The 23,628-nt window shown below is 59.0% G+C and overlaps 11 protein-coding genes across 11 annotated transcripts; 4 read left to right on the top strand and 7 right to left on the bottom strand.

Annotated features, from left to right (window-relative positions):
* Positions 1 to 21: 21 nt before the first annotated feature.
* On the bottom strand, positions 22 to 1,117 carry COLE_07093 (uncharacterized protein; the record flags this gene model as incomplete). Its single annotated transcript, XM_018421449.2, has 4 exons — positions 22 to 330; positions 394 to 708; positions 794 to 961; positions 995 to 1,117. The coding sequence occupies 4 exons, from the start codon at positions 1,115 to 1,117 to the stop codon at positions 22 to 24; spliced, it is 915 nt and encodes a 304-aa protein (XP_018277585.1).
* A 476-nt stretch (positions 1,118 to 1,593) lies between these two features.
* COLE_07092 (uncharacterized protein) lies at positions 1,594 to 2,011 on the bottom strand (the record flags this gene model as incomplete). Its single annotated transcript, XM_018426802.2, has 2 exons — positions 1,594 to 1,620; positions 1,655 to 2,011. 2 exons carry the CDS (start codon positions 2,009 to 2,011, stop codon positions 1,594 to 1,596), a joined length of 384 nt encoding a protein of 127 aa, XP_018277586.1.
* A 189-nt stretch (positions 2,012 to 2,200) lies between these two features.
* COLE_07091 (uncharacterized protein) lies at positions 2,201 to 2,626 on the bottom strand (the record flags this gene model as incomplete). The annotated part of the gene is made up of 2 exons (XM_018426803.2): positions 2,201 to 2,227; positions 2,270 to 2,626. The coding sequence occupies 2 exons, from the start codon at positions 2,624 to 2,626 to the stop codon at positions 2,201 to 2,203; spliced, it is 384 nt and encodes a 127-aa protein (XP_018277587.1).
* Positions 2,627 to 3,274: 648 nt separating this feature from the next.
* On the top strand, positions 3,275 to 4,703 carry COLE_07090 (uncharacterized protein; the record flags this gene model as incomplete). Its single annotated transcript, XM_018421450.2, has 2 exons — positions 3,275 to 3,329; positions 3,385 to 4,703. 2 exons carry the CDS (start codon positions 3,275 to 3,277, stop codon positions 4,701 to 4,703), a joined length of 1,374 nt encoding a protein of 457 aa, XP_018277588.1.
* A 562-nt stretch (positions 4,704 to 5,265) lies between these two features.
* On the top strand, positions 5,266 to 5,793 carry COLE_07089 (uncharacterized protein; the record flags this gene model as incomplete). The annotated part of the gene is made up of 1 exon (XM_018423637.2): positions 5,266 to 5,793. The coding sequence occupies one exon, from the start codon at positions 5,266 to 5,268 to the stop codon at positions 5,791 to 5,793; it is 528 nt and encodes a 175-aa protein (XP_018277589.1).
* Positions 5,794 to 5,957: 164 nt separating this feature from the next.
* Positions 5,958 to 7,803, bottom strand: COLE_07088 (uncharacterized protein; the record flags this gene model as incomplete). The annotated part of the gene is made up of 4 exons (XM_018423638.2): positions 5,958 to 6,286; positions 6,338 to 6,528; positions 6,576 to 6,700; positions 6,739 to 7,803. 4 exons carry the CDS (start codon positions 7,801 to 7,803, stop codon positions 5,958 to 5,960), a joined length of 1,710 nt encoding a protein of 569 aa, XP_018277590.1.
* Positions 7,804 to 8,720: 917 nt separating this feature from the next.
* Positions 8,721 to 9,194, top strand: COLE_07087 (uncharacterized protein; the record flags this gene model as incomplete). Its single annotated transcript, XM_018419448.2, has 1 exon — positions 8,721 to 9,194. The coding sequence occupies one exon, from the start codon at positions 8,721 to 8,723 to the stop codon at positions 9,192 to 9,194; it is 474 nt and encodes a 157-aa protein (XP_018277591.1).
* Positions 9,195 to 9,788: 594 nt separating this feature from the next.
* COLE_07086 (uncharacterized protein) lies at positions 9,789 to 10,880 on the bottom strand (the record flags this gene model as incomplete). The annotated part of the gene is made up of 8 exons (XM_018424838.1): positions 9,789 to 9,839; positions 9,889 to 9,965; positions 10,000 to 10,030; positions 10,070 to 10,135; positions 10,173 to 10,195; positions 10,238 to 10,412; positions 10,445 to 10,566; positions 10,607 to 10,880. The coding sequence occupies 8 exons, from the start codon at positions 10,878 to 10,880 to the stop codon at positions 9,789 to 9,791; spliced, it is 819 nt and encodes a 272-aa protein (XP_018277592.1).
* Positions 10,881 to 13,224: 2,344 nt separating this feature from the next.
* COLE_07085 (uncharacterized protein) lies at positions 13,225 to 14,865 on the bottom strand (the record flags this gene model as incomplete). The annotated part of the gene is made up of 3 exons (XM_018425803.2): positions 13,225 to 14,588; positions 14,647 to 14,696; positions 14,750 to 14,865. 3 exons carry the CDS (start codon positions 14,863 to 14,865, stop codon positions 13,225 to 13,227), a joined length of 1,530 nt encoding a protein of 509 aa, XP_018277593.1.
* Positions 14,866 to 19,732: 4,867 nt separating this feature from the next.
* Positions 19,733 to 21,318, top strand: COLE_07084 (uncharacterized protein; the record flags this gene model as incomplete). The annotated part of the gene is made up of 2 exons (XM_018424839.1): positions 19,733 to 19,790; positions 19,823 to 21,318. 2 exons carry the CDS (start codon positions 19,733 to 19,735, stop codon positions 21,316 to 21,318), a joined length of 1,554 nt encoding a protein of 517 aa, XP_018277595.1.
* Positions 21,319 to 21,700: 382 nt separating this feature from the next.
* COLE_07083 (uncharacterized protein) lies at positions 21,701 to 23,378 on the bottom strand (the record flags this gene model as incomplete). The annotated part of the gene is made up of 4 exons (XM_018424840.1): positions 21,701 to 22,305; positions 22,338 to 22,474; positions 22,509 to 23,263; positions 23,295 to 23,378. The coding sequence occupies 4 exons, from the start codon at positions 23,376 to 23,378 to the stop codon at positions 21,701 to 21,703; spliced, it is 1,581 nt and encodes a 526-aa protein (XP_018277596.1).
* Between the last annotated feature and the right edge of the window lie 250 nt (positions 23,379 to 23,628).

The raw sequence follows: 23,628 nt of genomic DNA, 5'->3' as shown, positions 1-23,628 counted from the left end.
TGTACAATCTGAAGCTCTTGACTAGGGCCCGCCCTTGGCGTACGTCGCGCCGCCCATCTGCATGTCAAACTCGACGCACTTGCTCATTCCGCACAGCTCGAAGACCTCACGGACACCGCCGCGCACCGGTCCACCTGGGCTGTCTTTCATGTCCGCAAGGAAGCCGGTGGACTTAAGCTCCTGCGCCGCCTTCTCGTACGCGTTGAAAGCCGCCATGAGTGCGAAAATCGGCCAGATGACGAGTGCGTAACCCATTGCCTGAGCCTCCTTGGCATCCACGAGCGGCGTCACCCCTCCATTGACCATGTTGAGCATGCATGGGGTGGGAGCCTGGTCTCAGCACATCCGTCCAGACTGGGGGGAATTGCGCAAGACTCAGGAATATGGACTCACGAGTTGCTTCACACTCTCAGCCATCTGCTCCTTGCTTGTCATGCCCTCAAGGAAGCACATGTCTGCACCGGCCTCGACAGCCAGCTTGAGACGGTGGATGGCGGCGTCGAAGCCAAGGCTTTGCAGGGCGTCCGTGCGCGCGATAATGACAATGTCACCCCCGGTCCGCTCGCGTGCCGCAACCGCAGCGCGGATGCGCGCCAGGAAAGTCGCCTCATCTACTAGCTCCTTGCCGCCCAGGTGTCCGCAGCGCTTCTGCATCACCTGATCTTCAAGGTGGAGTGCGGCCACGCCGGCGAGGATATAGCGCTCAACCTATCGTCAGCTGTAGCTCATCCACAGATCCGATTCCGGCCGAAGTCAAACTCGTCGAGCGGAGCGAGAAATCGGCAAGACTCACAGTCCGCTCCACCATCACGGGTCCGCCAAAGCCTGTATCCGCATCAGCGATGACGGGCACATCGCGGTTAAGGCCGGCAAGCATAGCAGCGTTCCGCACCATGTCGTCGGCGGTGGTCAGTCCCAGGTCAGGCATGCCGAGCTGGCCGATGGCCGTCCCAGCCCCAGTCTACTTTCAGTGATGAAATGCCTTGCTGCTCACCATGTAAAGCGTATCAAATCCGTTCTGGAGGCACACGCGGGCACCGAGGCCCTCGTAGACACCAGGCGACACGATCGTGCGCCCGGTCTTGATCATCTCGCGGAGCTTGGCGGCGCCTCTCATCTTGCTAGTGCTGGAGTTATTGTGCGAAGTGGGAATATGGATACGCCCCGCGGCGCGCTGTTATTGAAGTCGTCGGTGTCGTCGCTCTCGCGGTCTGTGACATCAGCTGATATGATTGCGGTCGTGGAATGCAGGCGGAACGGCATTATCCGAATGCCGAGTGGCGCATTGTGTCAGCAATAATGATCTGCGTCGGCTAATACAGGGCCCAGCCCAAGGGTCCGTGCCTGCCCCGCATCGGGATCATTCTCCATGTCGCCCATCCCCGCCTCCACTTCGTTTGGTGCGACTCCACTTGTTGATGTTTGTCGGACACCAATGGCTGCGGGAAGAGCAGTGAGTGAAGAGCAACTCATATCGAGTATCTGCCTCTCTCAGCCATGGTTCATGAGTATATGCCACTGGAAGAGCTTTATTAGATGCTGTGGAACCTTTCACATCCCGAGATCTATCCCTACAACTCAAGATTTACAAACCTACTCAGTCTGAACGGGTGGGAAGTGCTTACTGTCAGGCGCCTACTGATGATGTACTCACAACATAGGCAGTATACTTCTCGATCTTTCCGTCCCGCATGTCGAGCTTGGCCATCCATGGTAGCCCGCGAATCTGCATGTCATCCGCGAGGCGGTCGAGATCAATGCTGCCCACTACGACGACGTGGTTGGGCTTCTTCTCGTTGAAGTAGAGATGGTGAACATGGTGCACGCGGCTTGCGACTGCTGCTGCGCCGCGCTTCCGCATCTCGCGCAGACCTTCTCGAGAGTTTGTGTATCGGTCGCCGATGTGGAACTCGAACTCGTCATGGAAGAGGTCGAGATACTGGTCGTCGGGAACGTCAGAGAGTCGGTAGAACTCCCTGACGAAGGACTCGATGTCTGTTGGGACTGTCATAGTGCTATGAGGGGATGACAGTAGTAGTGGTGATCGGAATGGCGCGTGAGTGGCTGGGGCAAGGTATATACGCAATTTCAGCGCACTCGAAGTTCAGGTTACAGGTTACGAGGGGCGTTGACCGCTCACATACCCGGATGCCGGCAATTCCACTGCTTCTCCTGCATCGGATGCTACAGACCACAAGACTTAGCCGGACTTGGCCGGAGGAGGCAGCTGCATGTCAGCGCGCCCACTCCCTGCAGGTCCAAGACTCACCACCCAGACCTTGTAGTCAGCGAGCTTGCCGTCCTTGAGCTGCATGCGACCGCCCCACTCGACGCCGCGGATCTCGATGCCGTCCTTGCGGTCCATATCGATGCTGCCGAGCACTACAACATCGTTTTCCACCGCGGGGTTGATGTAGATGCCGTGCACGTGGTGTTGACGGCGCGCGAGGCCCTCCCACACACCGTCACACACCTTGCCGATGCCCTCGGACCCCTTGCCGACCTTGCCAGCCAGGTCGAGGTTAGCGTCGGGGGTGAAGCAGTCGACCCAGGCCGCTTTGTCCCGCGCGTCCGACTTGGCGTAGAAGTCGTCGACGAAGGATTGGATGTGAGCGGGAACCGACATGATGGTGTGGATGATGATTCAGACACAGGAACGGTTATCTAACGCATCATGATGAGTAGTAGCTGCGAAGCTGGCATGTATAGTAGGTCCGGCTACCAAGTGGTTTCCGAATACCGCTTGCTCGCGTGTGAGGCTCGGATTAGACGTCAGGTGAGCCAGGCTGGGCGGGGCGCTGATGGATGCCTCAGCTTTGCTGATGTGATATGGATAGATGCCGAGAATTGGACCCGAGAGCGGCGATGATCGACGACCGAGCTCCCGCCATGGCAGCCCACCCTCCATGTCTCCAGACCACACCCAAACAAAAAGCGTCACTTGCCATCAGCTCACATGACATGAGCCGAGCTCAGTCGCAGCCCCACCAGCCCCGCACCCCCCGCGCTCGGCACCAGGGGGCCCTCCAGGGCGTGGAATGCATGTCAGCGCGGATGAGAGCCTGCACACGCAAGACAACCACCGCGGCCGTCGCGATCTGCTGACCGAGGCTTACGACGATGCCGATTCCCGACCTCAGTGCATGTTCGTCCGCGCTGAGCGGCGTGTACACGACTCTTTCAGGAAGATATATCTAGCTCGCTTGCTGGCGTCGAGTCCTCCATCCACCTGACTGCCTCTCGCACCCATCATCCAGCGACAGACACAGAAACAATGACTATCTCTTCCGCCAACGCAAAGACTGGGTATGACCAGCTCGAGTATCACCGTGAGTGACTGGTAATCCTACCTCCGCCTCCGCGGTGGCCACCGCTGACCTTCAGCTGGCTTCGGTGGAGCGTTCCGCTCCGAGTCGGTGCCCAACTCGCTCCCCAAGCACGCCCATGTTCCCGAGAAGGTGCCATATGGCCTCTACACCGAGGGTATGACGGGCTCGGCCTTCACAGCCCCCCGCCACTCAAACCGCCGCTCGTGGCTCTACCGCATCCGCCCCTCAGTCGTCCACAACCCTTACGAAGAGTACTCAGGCAACAACTCGCTCGTCTACAACTTCAACCAGGACAACACGGACGAGGTCAAGAGTACACCGCAGCAGCTCCGCTGGGATCCTCTCAAGGTCAAGGGCGCCGAGAATCTCGACTTCCTCGACTCGATTCGCACAATCTGCGGCGCCGGCAACGCGCAGCTCAAGAGCGGCGTCGCTATTCACTGGTACCAGTTCGGCAAGGACATGGACAAGAAGGCGCTGTACTCGTCGGACGGTGATTTCCTCTTCCTGCCCGTCAAGGGCGAGCTCCTCATTCAGACTGAGTACGGCCGCATGCACGTCCCGCCATGCCACATTGCCGTCGTCCAGCGCAATATGAAGTTTACCGTGTCGCGTGTCGGCGAGCACTCGCCCAATGAGCCAGCCTCGGGCTACATCCTCGAGGCGTTCAACAACCACTTTGTCCTCCCCGACCTCGGGCCGATCGGCGGTAATGGCCTTGCGAACATCGAGGACTTCGAGACCCCGACCGCTTGCTACGAGGACACGGACGAGGAGTGGCTTATCGTCAACAAGTACGGCGGCAAGCTGTTCCAGTACACCCAGGACCACAGCCCGTACGACGTCGTGTCGTGGCTCGGCAACTACGTGCCGTACCGCTACGACCTGCAGAAGTTCTGCTCCGTCGGTAACATCTCCTTCGACCACGCCGACCCCTCGCTCCAGTGCGTCCTCCAGGTGCCCTCAGACACCCCGGGCACGTCGATCATCGACTTCTGCGCTTTCCCGCGCCGCTGGAGTGCCGTCAATGACACGTTCCGCCCGCCCTGGTTCCACCGCAACATTGTCACCGAGTTCATGGCAACAGTTTCGGGCTACCCTTCGCCCCGCGACGGCTGCAACCTTCACAACCCCGGTTCGGCGCACGGCCCCGACTCGGCATCGACTGAGATGGGCTACTCTGGCAAGATCCCCGACGGTCCCATCCAGGTTGGCGCTGAGGGCTCGATGATCTGCCTCATGGAGACCTACTTGCCACTCAACCCTACCAAGTGGGCCCTGGAGGACTCGGGATCCCTCCAGCCCAACTACCACGAGCAGTGGCAGGGCATCAAGCGCCACCACACTCTCCCCGCGTCGTCGTACGCGGGTTAAGGAGTCGAAGGGAAGTACATTTAATGCAGTATGGGGTCGATATTCAGTAGTGCCTGCATCAGTAGAGAGACTGGGGAGTTGTACGAATGCAAAGTATGAGGACTCGCTCTGGGACGTGGGTTGCTTGGCTGTGAGGATATGGTGCGACACGGATAGGACGTTAGAAACCTCTTACCCTACACAGTCATCCATTGCCCCTCTTCAACCAGCCACTAACTCGGCACAAGCTTTTCTTACAAGTGAGATATGGAGTGGTCACGGCAATGCACATCGAAATGAAACGATAAAGGCCAGGAGGATGGTATCCGCCGCCTTCTGGAGGGCCTTTTTCCGGGGGCATGCATCCGGTGAAGCTGCCGGCTATGCCCACCCGGAGTTCGGCATCCCCGGATCGTCACCCGAGTGATCGTCGAGTTATCTTCTCTTCTTCATCGACTTTAGACAACTGGAACATACTGGGAGAGGCTGTGGCTCTCGACCCCCACGCTAGCCTCCTCTTGCTTTTCATCAACTCCAGTCTCGCCTCCTCTCCCCCGCCATCGCCCCGATCATTGTTCTCAACATGGAGCCCTTCACCGAGTCCGAAATGGCGGCCTACATCGAAGCCATGAACAGCGGCAACACCGAGGGTTTCTCGCGCGCCCATTCCGTTGGTGCTGACATCCGTCCAGTCGCCCACGATCCCCTGCCGCCCGTGAACGCCAAGGGCGGGAGAGACGTCCCGCGCGGTTGGACAGCAATCTACGAGGGCACCGTCACGCCACGCTGGTGCAACAGCTTCGGAAGCATCCACGGGGCGTGCCACGCTTGGGTCGTCGACAATCTGTGTGGCTTCACGCTTGAGGTCCTCGCAACCGGCGAGAAGTGGTGGGGCGCACCCATGGCCGGTGGGGTCACACTCGGCATCGAGATGGCCTATTATGAGAGCACGGAGATCGGGCGGAGTGTGCGTGCCAGCGTACGTATCGATCGGATGAGCGGGACGAACGCGTTCGTGACGATCGATATCGACGAGATTGCGGATGGGCAGGTCGTCAAGCGACTCGCGAGTGGGCGGCAGCTCCAGACTTGGCGCAAGGCAAAGTTGTAAACCGTGGGCATGTCTTGGGTTCTTGTGCGCGACAATCGCGAACTCTGCAGGGCGCTTGTGAGGGGAGACACAGATGAGAAGAACTTGGGGGCACGAACCCAAGCTCACGTCAGACACTTCAGACGGCTGCATCCTTAAATCTACAACACTCTGCCTACCTAGGCCTACTCGCCAACGGGGCGCACTAGCAGGGGCACCACGACGCCCTCTTCGTTTGAGCGAGTGCGCATGATGCCCAGGGTTGTCTCGCTGTGCAACGTCGTACCAGGCACCTCTGCCAGCTCGTACGCGCGCAACAGGGTGAAGAGAATGATCTTGAACTCGGCAAGCGCAAGGCGCCACCCAATACAGTTGCGCGGCCCACCAATGAATGTGAGCAGGTTGCCATACACACCCGGCACCGAGGCGAGCGGGGGACGGTCATAGCGGTCAGGATTGAACTCGTTCGAATCGGGCCCCCAGATCGCGGGGTCGCGGTTTACGTTTCCGACGACTGCTGTTAGCGCGGCAAGACATTGCGAGGTCAGGTGACTGGAGGACTTACGGATCACCACCTCGGTTCCCTTGTCGACCACCACTGAGTCCATCATTTTCCCGTCGCGGCCTCGGACCGGACGCGAGAGGGGAAGCGTCGTCTTAGCCGCTGGCTCACGGCCGACGGCCGGGACGGGCGAGTCCATGCGCAGAATTTCGCGCGTGAACTTCTCCAGGAAAGGCAATGAGTGAATCTCGTCACTGGTGTCAGGTTGCGAAATAACAGTCCGTCCACGCATCCTACTCACAGATCCGGATTCTCGCTGATTGTGACGAGCTCGGCCCGCAGGCGATCCTGCATCGCCTTGTCCGTTGCGAGGCGATACAGCGCCCAAGTAAGGGCGACGCCCGTCGTCTCGGAGCCAGCGAAGATCTAGTTTCAGCCCAGCACCTTCCAAAAATCCGACTCACGAACGTGCAGATCTGCGCCTGCACCTCGGCGTGGCTAAGGCGCGCACGCTCCTCGAGGTCAACAGCCATGTTAGCTCGGATGAGGCGGCTGAGCAGGTCGGCGGTGGCGAGGTCCGTATCCTTCTCGATGCCCATGTTTGTGATGGCGCGCGTCTTCTCCGCGACAATGCGGTCGCCCACGCGGTTCATTGTGGCACGGCTAGCGCGGCCCAGCTTCAGGCCGGGCGTGGGGAGGGCGTTGAAGAGCACAAAACGGTTCTGGAGGGCGCTAATGAGGGCACTTGCCTGCAACGCCTTGACAGCTGAGTGGAAGGCGTCGAGGAGCTCGCTTCTGCGCGAGAACAGCGTCGCAAAGTCGTAGTCGAAGCCGGCGGCGCCAATCGTGTCCAGCGTGGCCTGCTCCATAAGGAGACCGACGTCGATCTTGCCGCCTTTGTTGTCTGTGGCCTGCATTGCGTCCGTGTCGACGAGCACTACGCGGTCACGCGTCGTGGCCGACTCCTCAAGGAGTTGGGCAAACTTCTCGCGAACTGCGCGCGCCTTCTCAAAGAATATCGGCGCCATCTCATGCACCGCTCGCGGCGAGAAGGCGGGGTTGAGGACGCGGCGCTGGCGGCGGTGGTCGGAGCTCTCAGCGGTAATGAGCCCGTTGCCCAGCATACGACGGAGCATGATGTTCGTGCTCTTACTCTTGGGCCACATGTCGGCGTGCTGGAAGATGTGCGAGATGACGGCCGGGTCTGAGGTGTAGATTCTCTCGACCCCGAGCAGGCCGCGGATCCTCCCCGTCGGGCCATACTTGTCGATCCAGGCCTGGTAGACGGGACGCGGGTGCTGACGGCGCAGAACATACAGAAGGTTGCCTGCGATGGGGTGCTCGCTGGGCGGGCCGGGAAGATTGCGGCTCGAGCTGAAGTACGCGGCGTAAGGGTAGAGGTATGCCCATGTGCCGACGAGGCCAACTAGAACACCCAGGACGAGGTAGCCCGTCACTTGGAGGAGCGATAAGGAGGTGATGGCTGCGACCGCGCGTGCGGCCCCACTTGCAATCAGCGACTCGGTCATGGTGTGTTGGCGGGAGGAATGGCACTGCGACGAGTCCTTTATATCGCTGGTCGCATGTGTCACATGATGACGATTGTCGGAGGGCCATCAGCGCTATGCATCAGCCGGTCTCCAGACATGGCCGCCACACACGGTACATGAGCGCTGCATACCGGGGGCTCCATGGGGTCCTGAGGTTGCGCGTGGAGGGGAGCGGAGTAGGGGAGGAGGAGAGGGGAGCGGCGATGCCCAACAGTGCGGCGGAGGTTGCCGTGCGGATGCCAAGTAGCCGGGCAAGCATTTGACGCGCCCAATCTCGGCGGCCCATTACACACATTCCTCGGCCACCGACTGGTCATCTTTCCGTGTCATGAAATCGACGCCTCTGGGGCGCGGGCCGTACAGCTGCGGCGCTGTTACTGATGAAGAGTCAAGCACTGCTCCAGACTATAAGGTCCTCATTTAGAGCTCTGGCCTTCACAGTCACAATCTCATAAGCCATTTTACGGCAACGACATAAGGCATGTCGAGACGGTGACATAGCGCGTGGAGCGCCGGCCAGCTCAGTTTTGTTGGTATGAACAAACCGCAAGTCTGCAGCAGCCGATTGAATTGTTTCACGGACGCGGAGCTCAGACTTGCTTCAACGCACCAGCCATCCTCTAGTCTGGAGCCACATGTGATCTGCGCTAAGCACCGCATTGAGCCCAAGATCGTACGTCCAGAAGGTTGAGATAGCCGCAACAAGCTCAGCACTGTCTCCGTCTGACCCATCCATCTTGCGGCACACAAGTTAAGCATGATGGTGGCACGCGGCCGGCGCACCCCGTAAGCATTGCGCAAACATTACGCTGCAAGGCGCGCATTAACACAAACTCATCGCCCGTGGGCTTGCCCCTCTCCCAAAGAACGTGGGCGTGAACGCCATCGCCTTTGACATGCCACCCGCGGAGCTGCCACTCGCCATGTACTGCGGAGGGCTACTGGGTAAGCGGCCGGCTCATAGAAACGTCAGAGTTACGGGTAACTCATCACCAGACCCATCACACTCACTCCTCAGCTCGCCGTCATTTGGCTTAAAACGGATGGCGAAGAATGGGACGCCGTCTTCGAGCTGCTGCTTGACGTCGACGGTATGTCTCTGCGAAATGGCGCTTGCGGGGAGACCACTGCTTGTCCCCTGCGCCACTCACTGCATTCTAACACCCACCCCTCGAGAAGCGCGCACAATCACCACCGCTAGGACTTGCGCTGTTGTGCGCCCCCGGAATGCACACGTCCGCGAGCACCCGCTTGTCCGGCCGCCCACGATGGAGGATGACGACTTTGTCATCGACGCCGTAGGCAAGCGCACGTCCGTGCTCGGCGAGTGCAGAAAGCGAATGGTTCCCTTCGTGTGGCCAGGGCGCTGAACGCTCACAAGGATACGTTCGGCCTCAGTGCCGCTGTGCCGGTGGCAGGCGCTGTTAACAGTGATGAGGTGCACAGCAATGTCCTCATACCCAACCGGTGTGTGGGCATGATATCCGGACGAGGAGTGGCGAGTGGCTTGGACATGATGTCAGGAGCAATTGGGCCTCACCAGAGCGCTTTCTCTTCTTGGTATCACGTGTCGCTACGCGGTACATGTAGCTGAAACTGACATGCCCTCAGCCGAACTCACACTGGGAGCTCATGCAGTCGCGCCCAGCGCGAAGGTCCAAACTTACTACTGCACACGCGACGCGCATCGAGGTCAAGGCAAGGAAACGCTACGTTAGCCCATGCCTATGCCGCCATGCTTACTTTGTACTAATTTTACATCAAGAGCACTGCGCCTGAACAGCTACTGCTGCACGGCGCCAGTGACCGGCAACTACCAGCACACCGTCGTTTGGCTTCAGCCATGCATTCAGTACGCAAAGTTTACAAAGGAGAAAGAGAGGGGGGACGAGGGAGGAAACCCCAACTCAGCACAGAGTGCTGGGAGGGAGGCAGGCCTCTTACCCACAGCTGCTTGGTCAGGCTCAAGCAAGACCGCCCGCGGTGCCGGCGACACCGCCGACCACGCCACCAGCCTGCAAGTTAGTTCGTTCAGCAGGGATAGTGAAGCAAAGATGAACTCACCACAATGCCACCAAGCGCCACGACGAGCGTGAGCGCCGAAAGGAGAGGCGAAAGAATGGGGCCGAGGAGAGGGAGGCCTGAAGTTAGCGGGGGAACCGTGTCGGATCGCACCGGCGACGAGCTTGTTGACAACGCCGAGCACCTAGCATGTCAGCAAGGTCTCACAATCTGAGAGACTTACCTTGGCCAGAAGGGCAGCGGGCTGGGCGAGGAGCGAGGAAATGACAGTGGGGTCAAGAGGCTTGCCCTGGGCGTCAGCAAACAAGATTCATTGCGTGGCGTACCGAGAGGAGGCCGGTAACCAGGTCTGTTGTTAGCCAAGTCGGAAACTCGGGCAGAAACAACTCACCAACAATGAGCTTGATCAGGTCCTCGGTGATACCGGGGACGTCGTTGAGAGCCGAGGTCAGCTGGCCAATAATGTCGCCAACGGGAAGAGGAAGAGGCGGGAGCTGGCGAACCTTGAGAGGGATGAGATCCTCCCCGAGGTTCGAGAGGAGCTCGAGCGCCCCAAGAAGAGGCGCCTAAAGTCAGCAAAGAAGAAGAATCACCTTACAAGGAGAGGGCCAACAATGGGGATGGCAGCAACGAGGTCCTTGAGCGTCTTGAGGAGGCCTCCAAGAACGTTGGTGGGAAGAACCGAGAGCTTGGAGACACTGGCAGCATCAAGAGGGGCGCCTGCTGTCAGCCGAGGAGAGGGAGCGGAAAGGTCACATACCACCGAGAAGACCAGTGACGAGGTCAGTCACCACCTTGACGAGATCGTGGGTAAGACCAGGGATCTGGTTGAGGAGGTCGGTGAGAGTAGAAGTGAGGTCGGCGATAGGAACAGGAAGGTCGACAACCTGGCGGGCCTCGGTCTTGATGACGGCGGCGTCTGCCTCACGAATGGCGAGACCCTCCTCGCGACGAGCGATAGCAGAGTCGGCGACGGGAGCCGAGAAGATGACGGGGAGGGCCGCGAGGGCAGCGATGAGGACGTACGAACGCATGGTTGAAGTGAATTAGGTGGTTTACTGTAGGTGACTGTAAAAGAGTATGAGGAGGGAGAGAAGGTTTGAACAGTGGCGATAGGAGAGAAGAGAGGACTTGGGGGTGAACAAGAGTTGGAGGGGCATGGGCTGTTTATATATCTTACCGAGACCGTAGGAGACATGAGAGGCATGAGGGAAGGTGGTGAGGTCCAGTCAGCTGCTGTGGACTTGACCGGTCAATATCCTTTGGTAGCTGGTAGCTGTGAATTCCTTTGCTCCCTCCCTTGATGGTATTGATGGGCCTGTAGGGGTAAACGCTGCGCCCGCTGGCGAGGAAGGCAGCGGTACGGCGTACGGCGCATACGGCGAATGTGATCGCGCGGGTCAGATCGATCTCGGAGTGGGAGGGTCAATGATGGCATGTAGGGCAGGGTTGTTTACTATGGGTTCCGATGTGCCGAGCTCAATGGGCCCAAAGGCGGAGGACACGACTCTCCGGGGTGTGACTGGCGAGGAGGATCGAGGCGCAAGGAGGGCAGAGTAAGGCGAGTGGGGCGAAGGTGTGGATCATCAATGGCGAGCTGGGAATACGAGGTCCCAACTGACGCGTCAGTCGCAGTAGGTGGCTGAGGCCCCGATAATCGTATGACTGGATCACCGGATCACCGGACCACCGGGGTCTGAATTGCGGCACCTCGGCTGGCGCTGGATTGCAATGGATCGCGCTGGATCGCGCTGGAGCGGGTGATCGATAACATCTGGCTCGCCATGCTCCTCATCAGTGCCTCGCTTGAATGCGCTCAAAATGGAGGGCCCGTCAGATATGCTCGATTAGCTCTACACTTACGAGTGTCTCCCTGCAATCATATTCAGTGGTGACCCCGAAGGATGGCATCAAGCGACAAGTGGGGCAAGTGGAGGACGTGCTTTAGCCTTGCTCAATTGCTCATGGCGATCATGGCTCACCTGCCCAGAGCTGGCAATGGATGTGCCTGAAACCTCGGTGCCTGTGTCGCATTCAATCTCGCGATCTCGGCGGAGCGGCGCCGGGCGGGGCGACGGGGCGGCGGGGCGGTGGGGTGGCTGCGTGGCTGCGGCCTGAGCACCTCTCCATGATTGGAGGCCTTGCAGGCGGATCCGGGCGGAGGCCGGAGGCCGGAGGATCAGAGGATGACCGGCATGACTGGAGCACTATCATCATCAGCTAAGCCAGGGCAGGTTCGTGCACGACTGCGGGGGAAGCAATCCGCGATGGCGATCCATCAGCCACAGCCATCAGCCCATCAGGACAGGTGCGAGGTGGGAAATGGGGCGCGTCGGGCGCGACGGCCATGAGGCACCTCGATCCTCGATGCTGCGGAGCCCATACGTGCCATACGTGCCATGCGGGGGTGGTGATAAGAATACTGAGATGGGATAGGATGAGAAGCAAAAGTCTGAAACGGGCAACGGTGGTTGGTGTGTGTTTCCACCTATTCATCATGCCACACTCAATTGAGCCAATGCGTCATGACGCAAGGCCCTGTTCCACAACCACGCTATCCGTGGTATGCATCTAGGGCCCTAGGGCCTGAGTGGGCTGTCGGCCGGTCGGAGGAAGCAGGTTCCCCGTATGATGCGTAAACCCGACCAACGCTTTCAACTGGTAGGCCGCAATGCTTCAGGTGTGCAGGTGTGATCACATGACCAGGCAGCACGCGCAGCACGACTGTCGCGGACTCGCAATTGAACCATCGCGTCAGTCCTTTGCTGAAATTCGGCGCTCACGCACGCACGAGGAGGCCATCGAGCCGTGCCCATGGGTAACGATGCGTCGCCGTATTGCGTGAGCAGTGAGCACGAATCCGAGTGCCTCAGTTGTTGCCAGGCACTAGCACCATTCACTTCGGAGGAGGCGGAGTGCATGCCGACGGCTGCTCGATCATCGGCTTGACCCCGCACGTATCTGACGTTTTGGCGTCTCGGCTGACCAAACGTTCTAACTGAGCCAGTGGTGTTGGGGATTGCCTGGAACGCCTATCGGTCAAGCACAGATTAGGAGATGAACAGACACCCTGCCTCCACTGCCACCACACAATTATGACATCCGGCAAGGGCAAGCTATTGAAGGATCATGTAGGAGTCAGCCATAATCAATGCTTGAGCTCTCAATTGTTCCTCTGATCGATGGCGTGAGCCCCACACGTTTCGGAGATCCGAGCCCGCCGATGCCGATGCCGACGCCGTTGGCTCCATTCCCACCACGTGCAATGTAAGAGTGAATGGCATACGATACGACTGGATGTATACAACGCTCAGCTTGGGCCCAGCAACCCAGCGGCAACCTTTTATCTAGACTATATGTACACGCGCTGACCGAGCCTCAAACCTTCGTCGAATGTGACACGTGCGTCGTCGATCCATAGTCCTTCTCGGACCCGGGGGACGAGCTCGCGGCCGTCTCGAGCTCGTTGGGCGGCGTGCTCGGCCCCGCCTTGGCCGCACGCCGCTTGGTGATGAGGTGGTCGACGTAGCGGATTGCGGCGAGGATAAGGCCCACGGTGAGCACGCCAATACCGATGCCGAAGGCTCGACGGTACAGCGGCTTGTCGTCTGAGCGGAAAATCTGGGCTCCGTAAATACCCGCGGTGTTGGCGCCCATGATGACCATGGCCATGGCGAGGGCGCGCTCCTCAGAGTCGCGGGCTGTGAGACTCATCCAGGCAATGTTGAGGGGGTGCGAGAAAGTGCCAAAGGCCTGCGTCCAGATGACACCGAAATAGCGGACGCCCTTGCTCGTGCGGCCCGAGAAGGAGAGGTTGAAGACGTAACCGAGAAGGTGGCAGGCGAGGCCGACCAGTACTGTCTCGCCGCGGCGGTTGTAGTGGTCGCTGACGAACGAGAAGAGATACGAGAGGGGCACCTGGAGCCAGAAACCGACTGAAGCCATAGCGTTGGACTTCAGATTGCCGTAGCCAAACGAGTTGACGATCGAGGGCGAGTAGGTGTCGAAGCCGCGCTGGGGGCCGTTGTTGCACAGGGTGACGCCGAGGTGGACCCAAAGGCGCCAGTTGGAGAAGGCACGCTTGAACGCGCCGCTGTCAATGTGCTTCTTCTTCTTGCCCTTGAGCGGGTCGTCGAGGAGCACGCGCGAGCGCAGGATGTGCAGCTCGCGCTCCGTGAACCAGCCGTCGTACTTGGGAAGGAATGTGGAGCGGGGGTTGGCGAACGAGTCGGGGAGGCAGAAGCCGAACACGAATCCGCCGAGGATTGTGAAGGCACCCATGAGCGCAAAGAGCCAGAACCAACCGCTCTTGCCGCCGACGCCGCGCATGTGGAGAATGCCGTAGGCGAGGAGCTTGGAGCTGGCCTGCCCGATCTGGTTGCCAAAGTAGAAGAACATGACACGCTTGGCCGTCTCGGAGCGCGTGTACCACGTGCTCAGCGTCCAGAGGCCGCCTGGGATGAAACCAGACTCGGTGAGGCCCAGGAGGAAGCGAGTGGCAATGAAGGCGCCGTAGCCCTTCTGGAAGGCTTGGAAGGTTGAGACAGTGCCAAAGAGGAAGAGTTGGAGAGTGAGCCACTTGCCGGGGCCGACGCGGTAGAGGACCATGTTGCTGGGAACTTCGAAAAGCACAATGCCGAGCGACAGCATCTGCTGGCCGACGTTGAACTGGTTCTGCGTGATCCCGACATCCTTGAGGAAGTTGTCCGTGAGCGCATTCGCAATGTTACCGCGGTCGAGTTCTGGTGTAAGCCGCCACTGATCCTCTCGTGCCCTCATGTGGGGTATCTCATGACTCACGGAGGCAGAAAAAGCCGAGGGTGAGAATAGGCATAATGATGAAGTCCAGCCTGGCGGTCAGTCACTGCCACATGCCATGTGCTGCGGGCGGGATGTAACGTACTTGCGCTTGGCCCGTTTCTCCTCTTCTTCGGACCAGTCTCGCTTGAGGGACAAGGGCTCCTCCTCGGCCAGTGGTGGCGGGAAGTAGTCTGGGTCGTGGACCTTTTCGGAAGGCATGGTGTGTGGGAATGAGTGGGTGGGGCGGGTGAGAGTTTGGGAATGGGCATGAGATTCGGAACAGCAGTTAGTTTTGTAGGCTGTCAGTGTATGCAGAACGACGCGCTCAAGACGACCCATGGTGCGCCAGTGATGGCGAGTAGATGATGCGTGATGGTGACCACAGTCGCCATCGGTCGAGGCTTGGCCGCAGTGCGGAAATGCACAAAGCCACACAGTGCACACAGATCTCTCTCTGCGCGCCCGGGCACGAAAGGCTTGGCACGGATCTCCCCTCACAGGGACTCTATTAGAGTGGAGCATTAGCGGAAACAAATTTTCCTATGTGCCTCTCAGTGTCTATTATCCCGCCGTCCAGCGAAATTGCGTGCCCCGTCTTGGCGTTTGATATTTCGATCTTCGACGATCCTCCGCTTCACCATGAGTTTCATCCCCGAGCTATTCCCTTGCGCTTGCGACTCGTGCTGATAACAATGAACTGACCGCTAGCCACTGGCCAGTCGAGCATGCATGTTGACGCCAGCCAGGAGAGCGAGCACGTCGATCCCTTCGTCTTCACGCAGATCTCTCCTTTGTCGATCACGGCGGAAGGGGTCCCGACCCCCTCCAGAGTCCGGGCTCTCTCTCACGCACAGACTCTGCCCGCCCATGCTGCCCGCGTGCGTTGGTATATCTCACGATCTCACGTGGTGCCCTATCGCGCGATCCTGGCCGGCGGCGTGGAGAATCTGGAATATTGGCTGGGCTCACCGCACTAACCCTTCTCACTCCACCCAGTGAGGCGACGGCGGTGGCGCCCCTCGTCATAGAGTGGAGAGCTGACGACCTGATCTGGAATTGAGAACCACCCGCGCCCGGTAAGCTATGGACCGCCCGACGCTTCGCTGGATCACCGCTCGGACGATAGCAATAGCAGGAATAGCTCGAAATCGACTTGAACGGAAAGCCCAGGTTCCCCTCTCGTCCATTAGCCAGTGATACCGCTGTCAGAGGCGCCCTCGTCGCAATCTAGCCTTGACATGGGCACTCATCTGGAATGCCAGTACGACAGCGCTCACTGAGCGCTTTGGTTAGCCGGGGCGGAGGGGAAGAAGACATCGTGTCTGACTGGCTGAGATTGGCCAAGAAGTATGCCGCCGTCGGGCCAGCCCCGTGATGGCCGAGACGGTATTGCACACAACGTGAAGGCTTCATGATTGACCATACCTTCGGTCTGCAAACGCATCTCAACCTAGTCGTCCCATCTCAGCCTTATTTTTCCCCGGGTGGTGAAGTTACCCGGGTGGTGAAGTTACCCGGTCATGGCAATAGACTCCAGATGACCAGCTGCATCATACCTCTTTCCTCCTTCCCACCACACACTTTGTCCCACGGTATCGTCCCTCTGCCAATCCCGAAGCCGCGCCGCCCTCCAGTGTGTGTGTCCGCTCACATCTACTCACCCAGCCCTCTTGGACAAGTGAAGGGACAGACACGAGGTGCCACCCCCAGACGTTGTGTGAGTTCTGTCAAGAATTGGCTCACGGTGGGCTGGTGATTTTCGACGACCTGCCAACTACCACCTGCTCTTTTGCTCCGATTCCCACTCCTCACGAGTGCCCACCACTGTCTTTCCCACACACTCGTTGGCCGGACCGCCTCTCCAGGTGTCAACCGACCTTTCAGAGTGCACTCGTTCAAGCCGCATGCAACAACGGTACCGTCCTCCACTTCCGCGTCCTGGCGACGCCATGGAGATGTGTGAACAGCGACCTCGTGGTACCCATGTCTTCGCCCACCTCCGCCTCTCGCTGCCACGCTTTGCCTCAGCGATCACACAAAGGCTGGAGTCGTGCCTGTCTCCGGCACCGCTTCCATCACCTCGACGACATAGCACAGCGTGGGGCTCCGTCACAACGCTGCGTCGCTGGTCACATTTAAGTGTGCGTTTCAAAGCTTATGCGATGCATAAGCGTATAAGGTTGATAGGCGACGGTCGAGACACCCACGACGTCACAACATACACCCGAAGACATCCAGCGTGCAGCGCATGGAGCCACAACTGAGGGTCCACGGGCATCGGTCGACACGTGTTTCCCGACCGGCGCAGCCTCTCACTTTAGGCTTCTCGTGCCGGTTGCTACACATTCCTCCAGTTCCTCTAGTTCCTCCAGTTCCTACAGGTCCTCGGTGTCTGCTAGCTACTTACTCCTCATGCCTCTAACCCCCCAAAAGTCTATCAAGCTTGAGCCTGGAATGTGCAGGCACGTCGCGCAGACACGGAAACACCGTGTAGCGACATGTTAGAGTGGTGGAACTCCTTCAAGGCGAGGACTATGTTGTGAAGACACGATCAGTTCCTCGCGTTTACCTGAACGTCAAGCGACACGGCTAACACGACTAGAGCCTGTTGAGTCACAGACGCGAAGGGGCACCAGGATCAGGCGAGACGCGACCCCATGTACAGGGACGTCATGAGCCTCCGTTAGAGATGCCGGGATGCCGATTGACAGGGCGCAGTAAGCAAGTCCCTCAAATCTCCCAAGTTCCTCGCGTCTACCTGTTCTCTGTCGCGCACAGCTCTGCCCTAGAAGCCTATGAAGCTTGAGTCTCGAGCGTAAACTCACATGCGGTTGACGACGGACACTCGCTCCTTGTTCGCCATCCTCCGGCGGCGACAGTGGCGGTTGCAGTCAGCAGCAGTGTCCGAGGCAGCGGTCACTCCCAGCACAGAGATCCTGTGGACGTCAACATCGATTGTCGCTGAGAGACGAGTGGACGGGTGTTGCGTTGACCACGGGTGACTTGAGCATAGCATTCGAAGCGACGAGCGTGGTTGGGAGCCTCACTGTCAGTCTTGATGATAGGGCGACCGCTGCAACATAAAAGGCGGCACCTTGACACGCTGTGATTCCCGTCAACCTCACTGTCAACTACATCTTCAACTTCACCGACTTTAACCGCCAACAACCCACACCCTACAACCTACAATCATGAAGGTAGGGACAGCCGCTACCCCGCTAACACAAGTTCTTCGCTGCCGCCTCGCTCGCCCTCCTCTCCTTCGCTGTCGCGAACCCCACTCCCAACGCCGCGGGCGACGAAGCCGCCGCTGCCGAGCAGGGCCTCGCCGCACGCGACCTCGACCTGGGCAAGGTACGGCCACTTCATCTATGACAGAGATCTGATCCCAGCGCGACTGCTCGTACCGCACGATCTGCACTTGCGACGGCCAGCCGGCCGACATCTTCTGCGGCCGCGGCTCCTCGCCTCGTGGCGGCTGGTGCCTCGAGGGCTACGTCTACCAGTGCGACGGTGAGGGCAACACGTGCCGCTACGGCCCGCGCGACGACTGCAACTAGGCATTTTGAGGCTCGTGTATCAGCAGAATGCCAATGAATTGAGATGAGAAGCCAGTTGGTTTCGACGCGCGAGCGCGTCGCGAGTCCACGGATAATGGTCTATTTCGGGAACAGGTGTCTTGTTACTTCTCCACGTGGCCCCTGCCATACCCAGCTTGCAAGACAGCGCATGCGCTGTGAGGGAGTCCACAAGAATTCCGTGTGCAGGGGCTCGACTTTCGCTTACTGCCCCGCTTCCACAGTGACAGACTGTTTTCGAGTGAGAGAGACCGTGCTAAGGAGGCCGTGGTGGGTATTGTTGTTCGACGGTCACGTGAGGTTATCAGGCAATCAGTAATCACGCATTCCAGGCGCAGAGGACCTTATGCGGCGCTTCTCTAGCATAGGGCGGGCTTCACTGAAACCCGTGGCGAAATGAAGCTTAATATAATTCCGCATACGATCCCGCCCCACATGGCGCGGTGCGCTCACGCGCCTTGCTCGAAATGCTCAGACTCACTCACAAATCGCGACCTTATTATATTTGAGCTCGGCCATACAAGTCCAGGTAAGTCGGAGCGCTTGCAATGCACCGTCGCGTCGGCAGGGTGTCGGGTCACTCGAAACTGCTGACAGATCACAGCGAAAGAAGCATAACGGGGTACGTTTAAGGAATCCCTGTTCCCTGTCATCATTGACCGGACATATCACCTTCGTCCCGCACCTCTGTCGACCACCTGAACCTCAGCTAAGAAGCACCATTCGTAGTGAGGGTAGGTCTGTTTAGGCTGACAACGCAATCTCAAGTAGAAAATTATCCACTCTGTATGCCGACATTCACAGCTGCCAGCGCGACTGAATTCTAGAAGCACGTTCTGGGGACCTCCACGGTTTCGGCGAGGGTTGATTTGTGTAGGTGTCACGTGAAAGTACAAGTGGCGATTCTGCTGACATTTAGCCCCTTAGATGCGCGGCCTGCTTCAAGGAGGTCTCCACTAGCGCGGAGAAGTGGGCAACAGCCCAGTTCGGCAAGCGAAAGTCGTATCAAATAATGTGTGGTTGAGGAGCATGTACGACGCGCCGCCAGTCCATGTTCTGGCCAAAACAAGCAGGCACGGAACACGACAGACGCGCCTGGCGGAACCCGCTCACTCGATTACTGTGGGCGGAACATTCATCATCAAGTGAAGCTTAACGAACAAGCCCTGACGCCCGCGCTAGGCAACTTGTGACCACCCCTCCCGTTCATCGCCGTTTCAAGGTCACGAGGGCTCGTATCTTTCGTCGGAATTAAACTATGAAGCAGAGTCTTCGCATGTCGCCCGAATGTGTAGCGCGTGAACACGGCGGTGGTCTGGGACGCGAGTAACCTACGCTCCTAGATTATCGGGCCGCGACGCGTCCGACCGCGGGTGACGGCCACTGACAGACTCCACGGCCGCTGGCAAAACGAAGCAGGTGTCAAAGGCGAGCTCCTCAAGCTTCTGGGAAGACGCACCTAAGCATAAAAGGCAGCCGATTCCAACTCGAAGGAGTCCCCAGCTACCATGCTGTTTCTCATCACCCTCCTCTCGATTTTGGTCTTTGTGCAAGCAGCTGTGGTCGGTACGTAGAAGCCCAAACCTTAGCTAACATAGAACGCAGGGCCGCCCCAGCTGGCACTGTGACGTTCGACCTGAAGAAGGACTTCGGAGCGATCGGGCAGGCTGTTACCGCCGACACGCGCGCCTTCCGCGAGGCCGCGAAGGCCATCATGGCGCGACCTGACAAGGCCGCTATTCTGAATATCCCGGCGGGCAACTACTACATCCGCGGTCAGCGCAATATCACCGCTGCCGAGCGCGCAGCCGACCCAAACCGACAGTTCTACATCTTTGAGCCGATTCTTAAGGTGACTGGCCTTAAGTACCTCGAAATTCGAGGGAACGGGGCAACGCTCTCGCTTGACTGGCATCAGCGCTTCGGTGCCTTCGAGCTTGACGGCACTGTCGCCAGTTCACGTAGACAGCACCAGCCGCAGTTTGCTGCGTCTGTAGGCCCCGTTATCGATCTTTGGGACGCAACCGGGCCAATGATTGTTGATAATCTAAACTTCGTCACCCTCCAGGACAAGCTGGTGATTGGAAACGAATATGGCGACACTGGCATCCAGTTGGGTGGCTCCGCAATTGTCCTGGAGGGCTGCCCTGGAGCCCAACTTTCCCGCATCACCACCAAAGGCATGGCACTCGATGGGATCACTATCCGCGACCAGTACAAGAAGCGGGAGCTGGGCGCTGTGACCACCCTCAACAATGTACACTGCGAAGGCTCGGGGCGACAAGGCCTGTCCTGGATTGGCGGCAACGGTCTCACCGTCACCAACTCACGCTTTACCAAAACGGGACGGGGCAAGGTGTCCTCGTCGCCCAAGGCCGGGCTCGACATAGAGCCCAACATCTCGCCCACACAGTGGACAAGGAATGGGCTATTCAAGAATTGCATGTTCGATGACAACGCCGGTCCCGGCTTTGTTGCGCCCTTCAACCGAGCTGAGCCAGCCAAGGGAATCGATGGAGGCTACGCCAAGTTTGAGGACTGCACATTCATTGGGCAGACAACGTGGTCAGCCAAGATCGAGGCGCCAGGCATCTCCTTCACCCGCTGCAAGTTCTTCGGCACCGTCTGGGGCGCGAGCGATGGGCTTGGGATTGACGGCGTGCGCAATCCCTCGCGCGCAACTACGTGGACTGATTGCGCGTTTTCGGACACATACAACGGTGTCAAGGGCGGCGGGAGCCGCACGATGGAGGCTAGCGGTACGGCCAACGCTAAGTGGACGCGGTGCAACTTCACCAATACGGCGGCATCGAATCTGTGGATCAAAAGCAACATCGCGTATGGCGCGCAGATGAAGCTTGAAAACTGCCGCGTCGTGCATGGCAACGCTGCGATGGAAAACCTCAAACACCAGAGCGACCTCGACCAGGTCAATCTCATAAGCACTGCCTTCACGGAGACTCAGGCCGTGTCAACTGGCCCCAACAAATACCGAGTTTGGCTGTCCTTGTCGAGCAACATAGATACTGCCAGCAACCGCCTGACGGACTACCTGGGGAACACGTCCACGAAGATCTCGTGGTGGCGTCAGTAGTGGGCTCCGCCAATGCATGTTTGACGAAAGTTGCGCCGGGCCGCTTGCACCTCGCATCGTACCAGTCGCACCCCTCAGGTGGTATCTGTGGGACTGCAGCCATCCTCATCCATCCGCTGCCGCTGAAGGTTTACACGTCCTCAATTTCTGCCCAAGTGCGAGAATTTGTCCGTCTTCCCAGGGGGCGCTCAGCACTTTCCTGAACGATGGCTCGAGACATAAATATCCGTTAAGAGAAGACATAACACGACAAGATTTATTCAGACCAGTTCCTTCTTTCATCGCATGACGCAGATACTTCGTGCAACTTAGGTGCACCCCTCCATGTTTGTGCCGAAGAAGGGTCCCTGATGACAAGAGGTCAGCATACTCAAAGATTGACTTACATTGGGTCTGCCGCACCCGTGAACGGTGTGAAAGCATATAAAATGCCCTCTGAGCACTCGTTATTTTCGCGACCAGGGCAGTACACCCAATCCATCGGGTCTGGTGGAGGGAAAAACTCAAAGGGCCAGTAAACCTCACCCTCGGGATGAGTCCATTCCTCGGCGAGGGGCTCGTGAGGAATGCGATCATTCTTCGCCACAGCATACCGATAATCATCGATTGTATTTTCCACAGCACGGGCCCACGCACCGTTACCTGTTTTGGGGGGACTGAAAGCGCGCACTGTGATCTTCATGTCTGGGAAACGTTTTTTGTATTCCACGCCGAGAATTTCGGCAATCGATCCCCCCTGGCTGTGTCCCACTAGGACCATGTCGCGGGTGCCTCCGTTGTAGCTCTTCTCCACGGACTTATCAACAACGTTCCGGTATAACTGGGCCAGGTTTGCGTGGCCCCGGCGAATGCGTACAGGACCGTCGAGATCTTGGCTAACCCACTTAGGGGTAACCTGCGTCTCGTCGCGGTAGTGGCCAAGGGTGGTATTCATGTCTGTGCCCTGCACAACCACGAAAAGTCGCCCAGCTTGCTCGGCGGCGAAGACTGGAATGAGCACAGTCCCGGTCACGACGCACTGGTGGAGATGGTATCCCATGATGAGCCACTTTCCACCACTGGAACGGTGGGAATGGAACCGCCTTGCTGCGAGATATAATCGCAGGATGGACCGCACTTCCAGCTCCTGATTTTGTCGTCCTCGCATTGAACGACCCTGTTTATTAGAACATACATCACTGCCAACGCACTTGGAGAAGAATGTGTAGAATTTCCACTCGTCCTTCTCACTTTGACTTAACGGCCTTGGCGATTGCGTCGCTGTAGGACCGGATGTCGTTCGAGGGGTTCCCCCCGTGAAGTCGGTTGGGTTAGGGTTGGTCGGCTGTGGGTTGGTCGGCTCGGGGTCGGTGGGCTGTGTGGCGGTGGGCTCGGGGTCGGTAGGCTCGGGGCCGGTAGGCTGTGGATCGGTGGGCGCGGGGTCAGTTGGCTCGGGGTCGGGGTCAACAGGCTGTGTATTGGTCGGCTCGGGGTCGGTGGGAGGTGGAATCGTGACAGGCGGCTCGGTGGGGCGTGGCGTCCCCCCACCACCGCCGAACAGCGCCGTCCACGATGTTCTACCGACAATCCCGTCCGCGACGAGCCCGCGGGCGCTTTGGTATGCGACCGTGGCGGCCTTAGTACCCGCGCCAAACTCGCCGTCGACGGCGAGCTGGGCCCCGTTACCGTTGAGCGCGGTCTGAGCGGCGCGCACTACATTGCCGCGGCTCCCCTGCGCAACCTCCTTGACGAGAGCGCCGAGTGTCGCAGGGCCGGGCACGCCATCCGCCGCCAAGCCTACACGCGGCTGGACGGCGGTGACGGCGCCAGCTGTCTCGGGACCCCAGATGCCGTCTGAGACAACCTCGTAGCCCCAGTCGTGGAGGAGATATTGCAGCGCCTCGACACGGTGAGCGGGCGCGCCGGCGCCTGCGAACGCGCCAGCGCCGAGGTCGCCGAGACCACGCTGCGGTTAGCGGCGACTAAAAATTACCCACTTGAGTGAGTTCTTTGCGTTCAGCGTGAGGCCGGCTCACGACCGCTGTCGCGAGCGCGACAAGAGGGAGGAGGTGGAAACGCATTGTGTGTAGCGATCCACCGCACCGCCCGGCGCGTTTTATATCATCACGCGTCGACTGCCAGACCGGTACAAGACGCCGACGCACACAAAGAAGCTTCGTAGCGTTGCCAGGCACAATAAAACCGGAAGCTTGTTATCGTTGCGGTTGTCGTTCCGACGAGTGTGTGGCTCCCGCAAGACAGGCTGGAGCTGAAGCCAGCCCATACGCCAGCCTTGCACAGCCGGTGCATCCGGCAAGCGTTCAGCAGCCT

This window comes from Cutaneotrichosporon oleaginosum, assembly GCF_008065305.1.
Source record: "Cutaneotrichosporon oleaginosum strain ATCC 20508 chromosome Unknown ATCC20508_contig06, whole genome shotgun sequence".
Taxonomy (NCBI): Eukaryota; Fungi; Basidiomycota; class Tremellomycetes; order Trichosporonales; family Trichosporonaceae; genus Cutaneotrichosporon; species Cutaneotrichosporon oleaginosum.
Note: the sequence above shows the minus strand (reverse complement) of the source record. Positions and strands in the feature narration are given on the sequence as shown.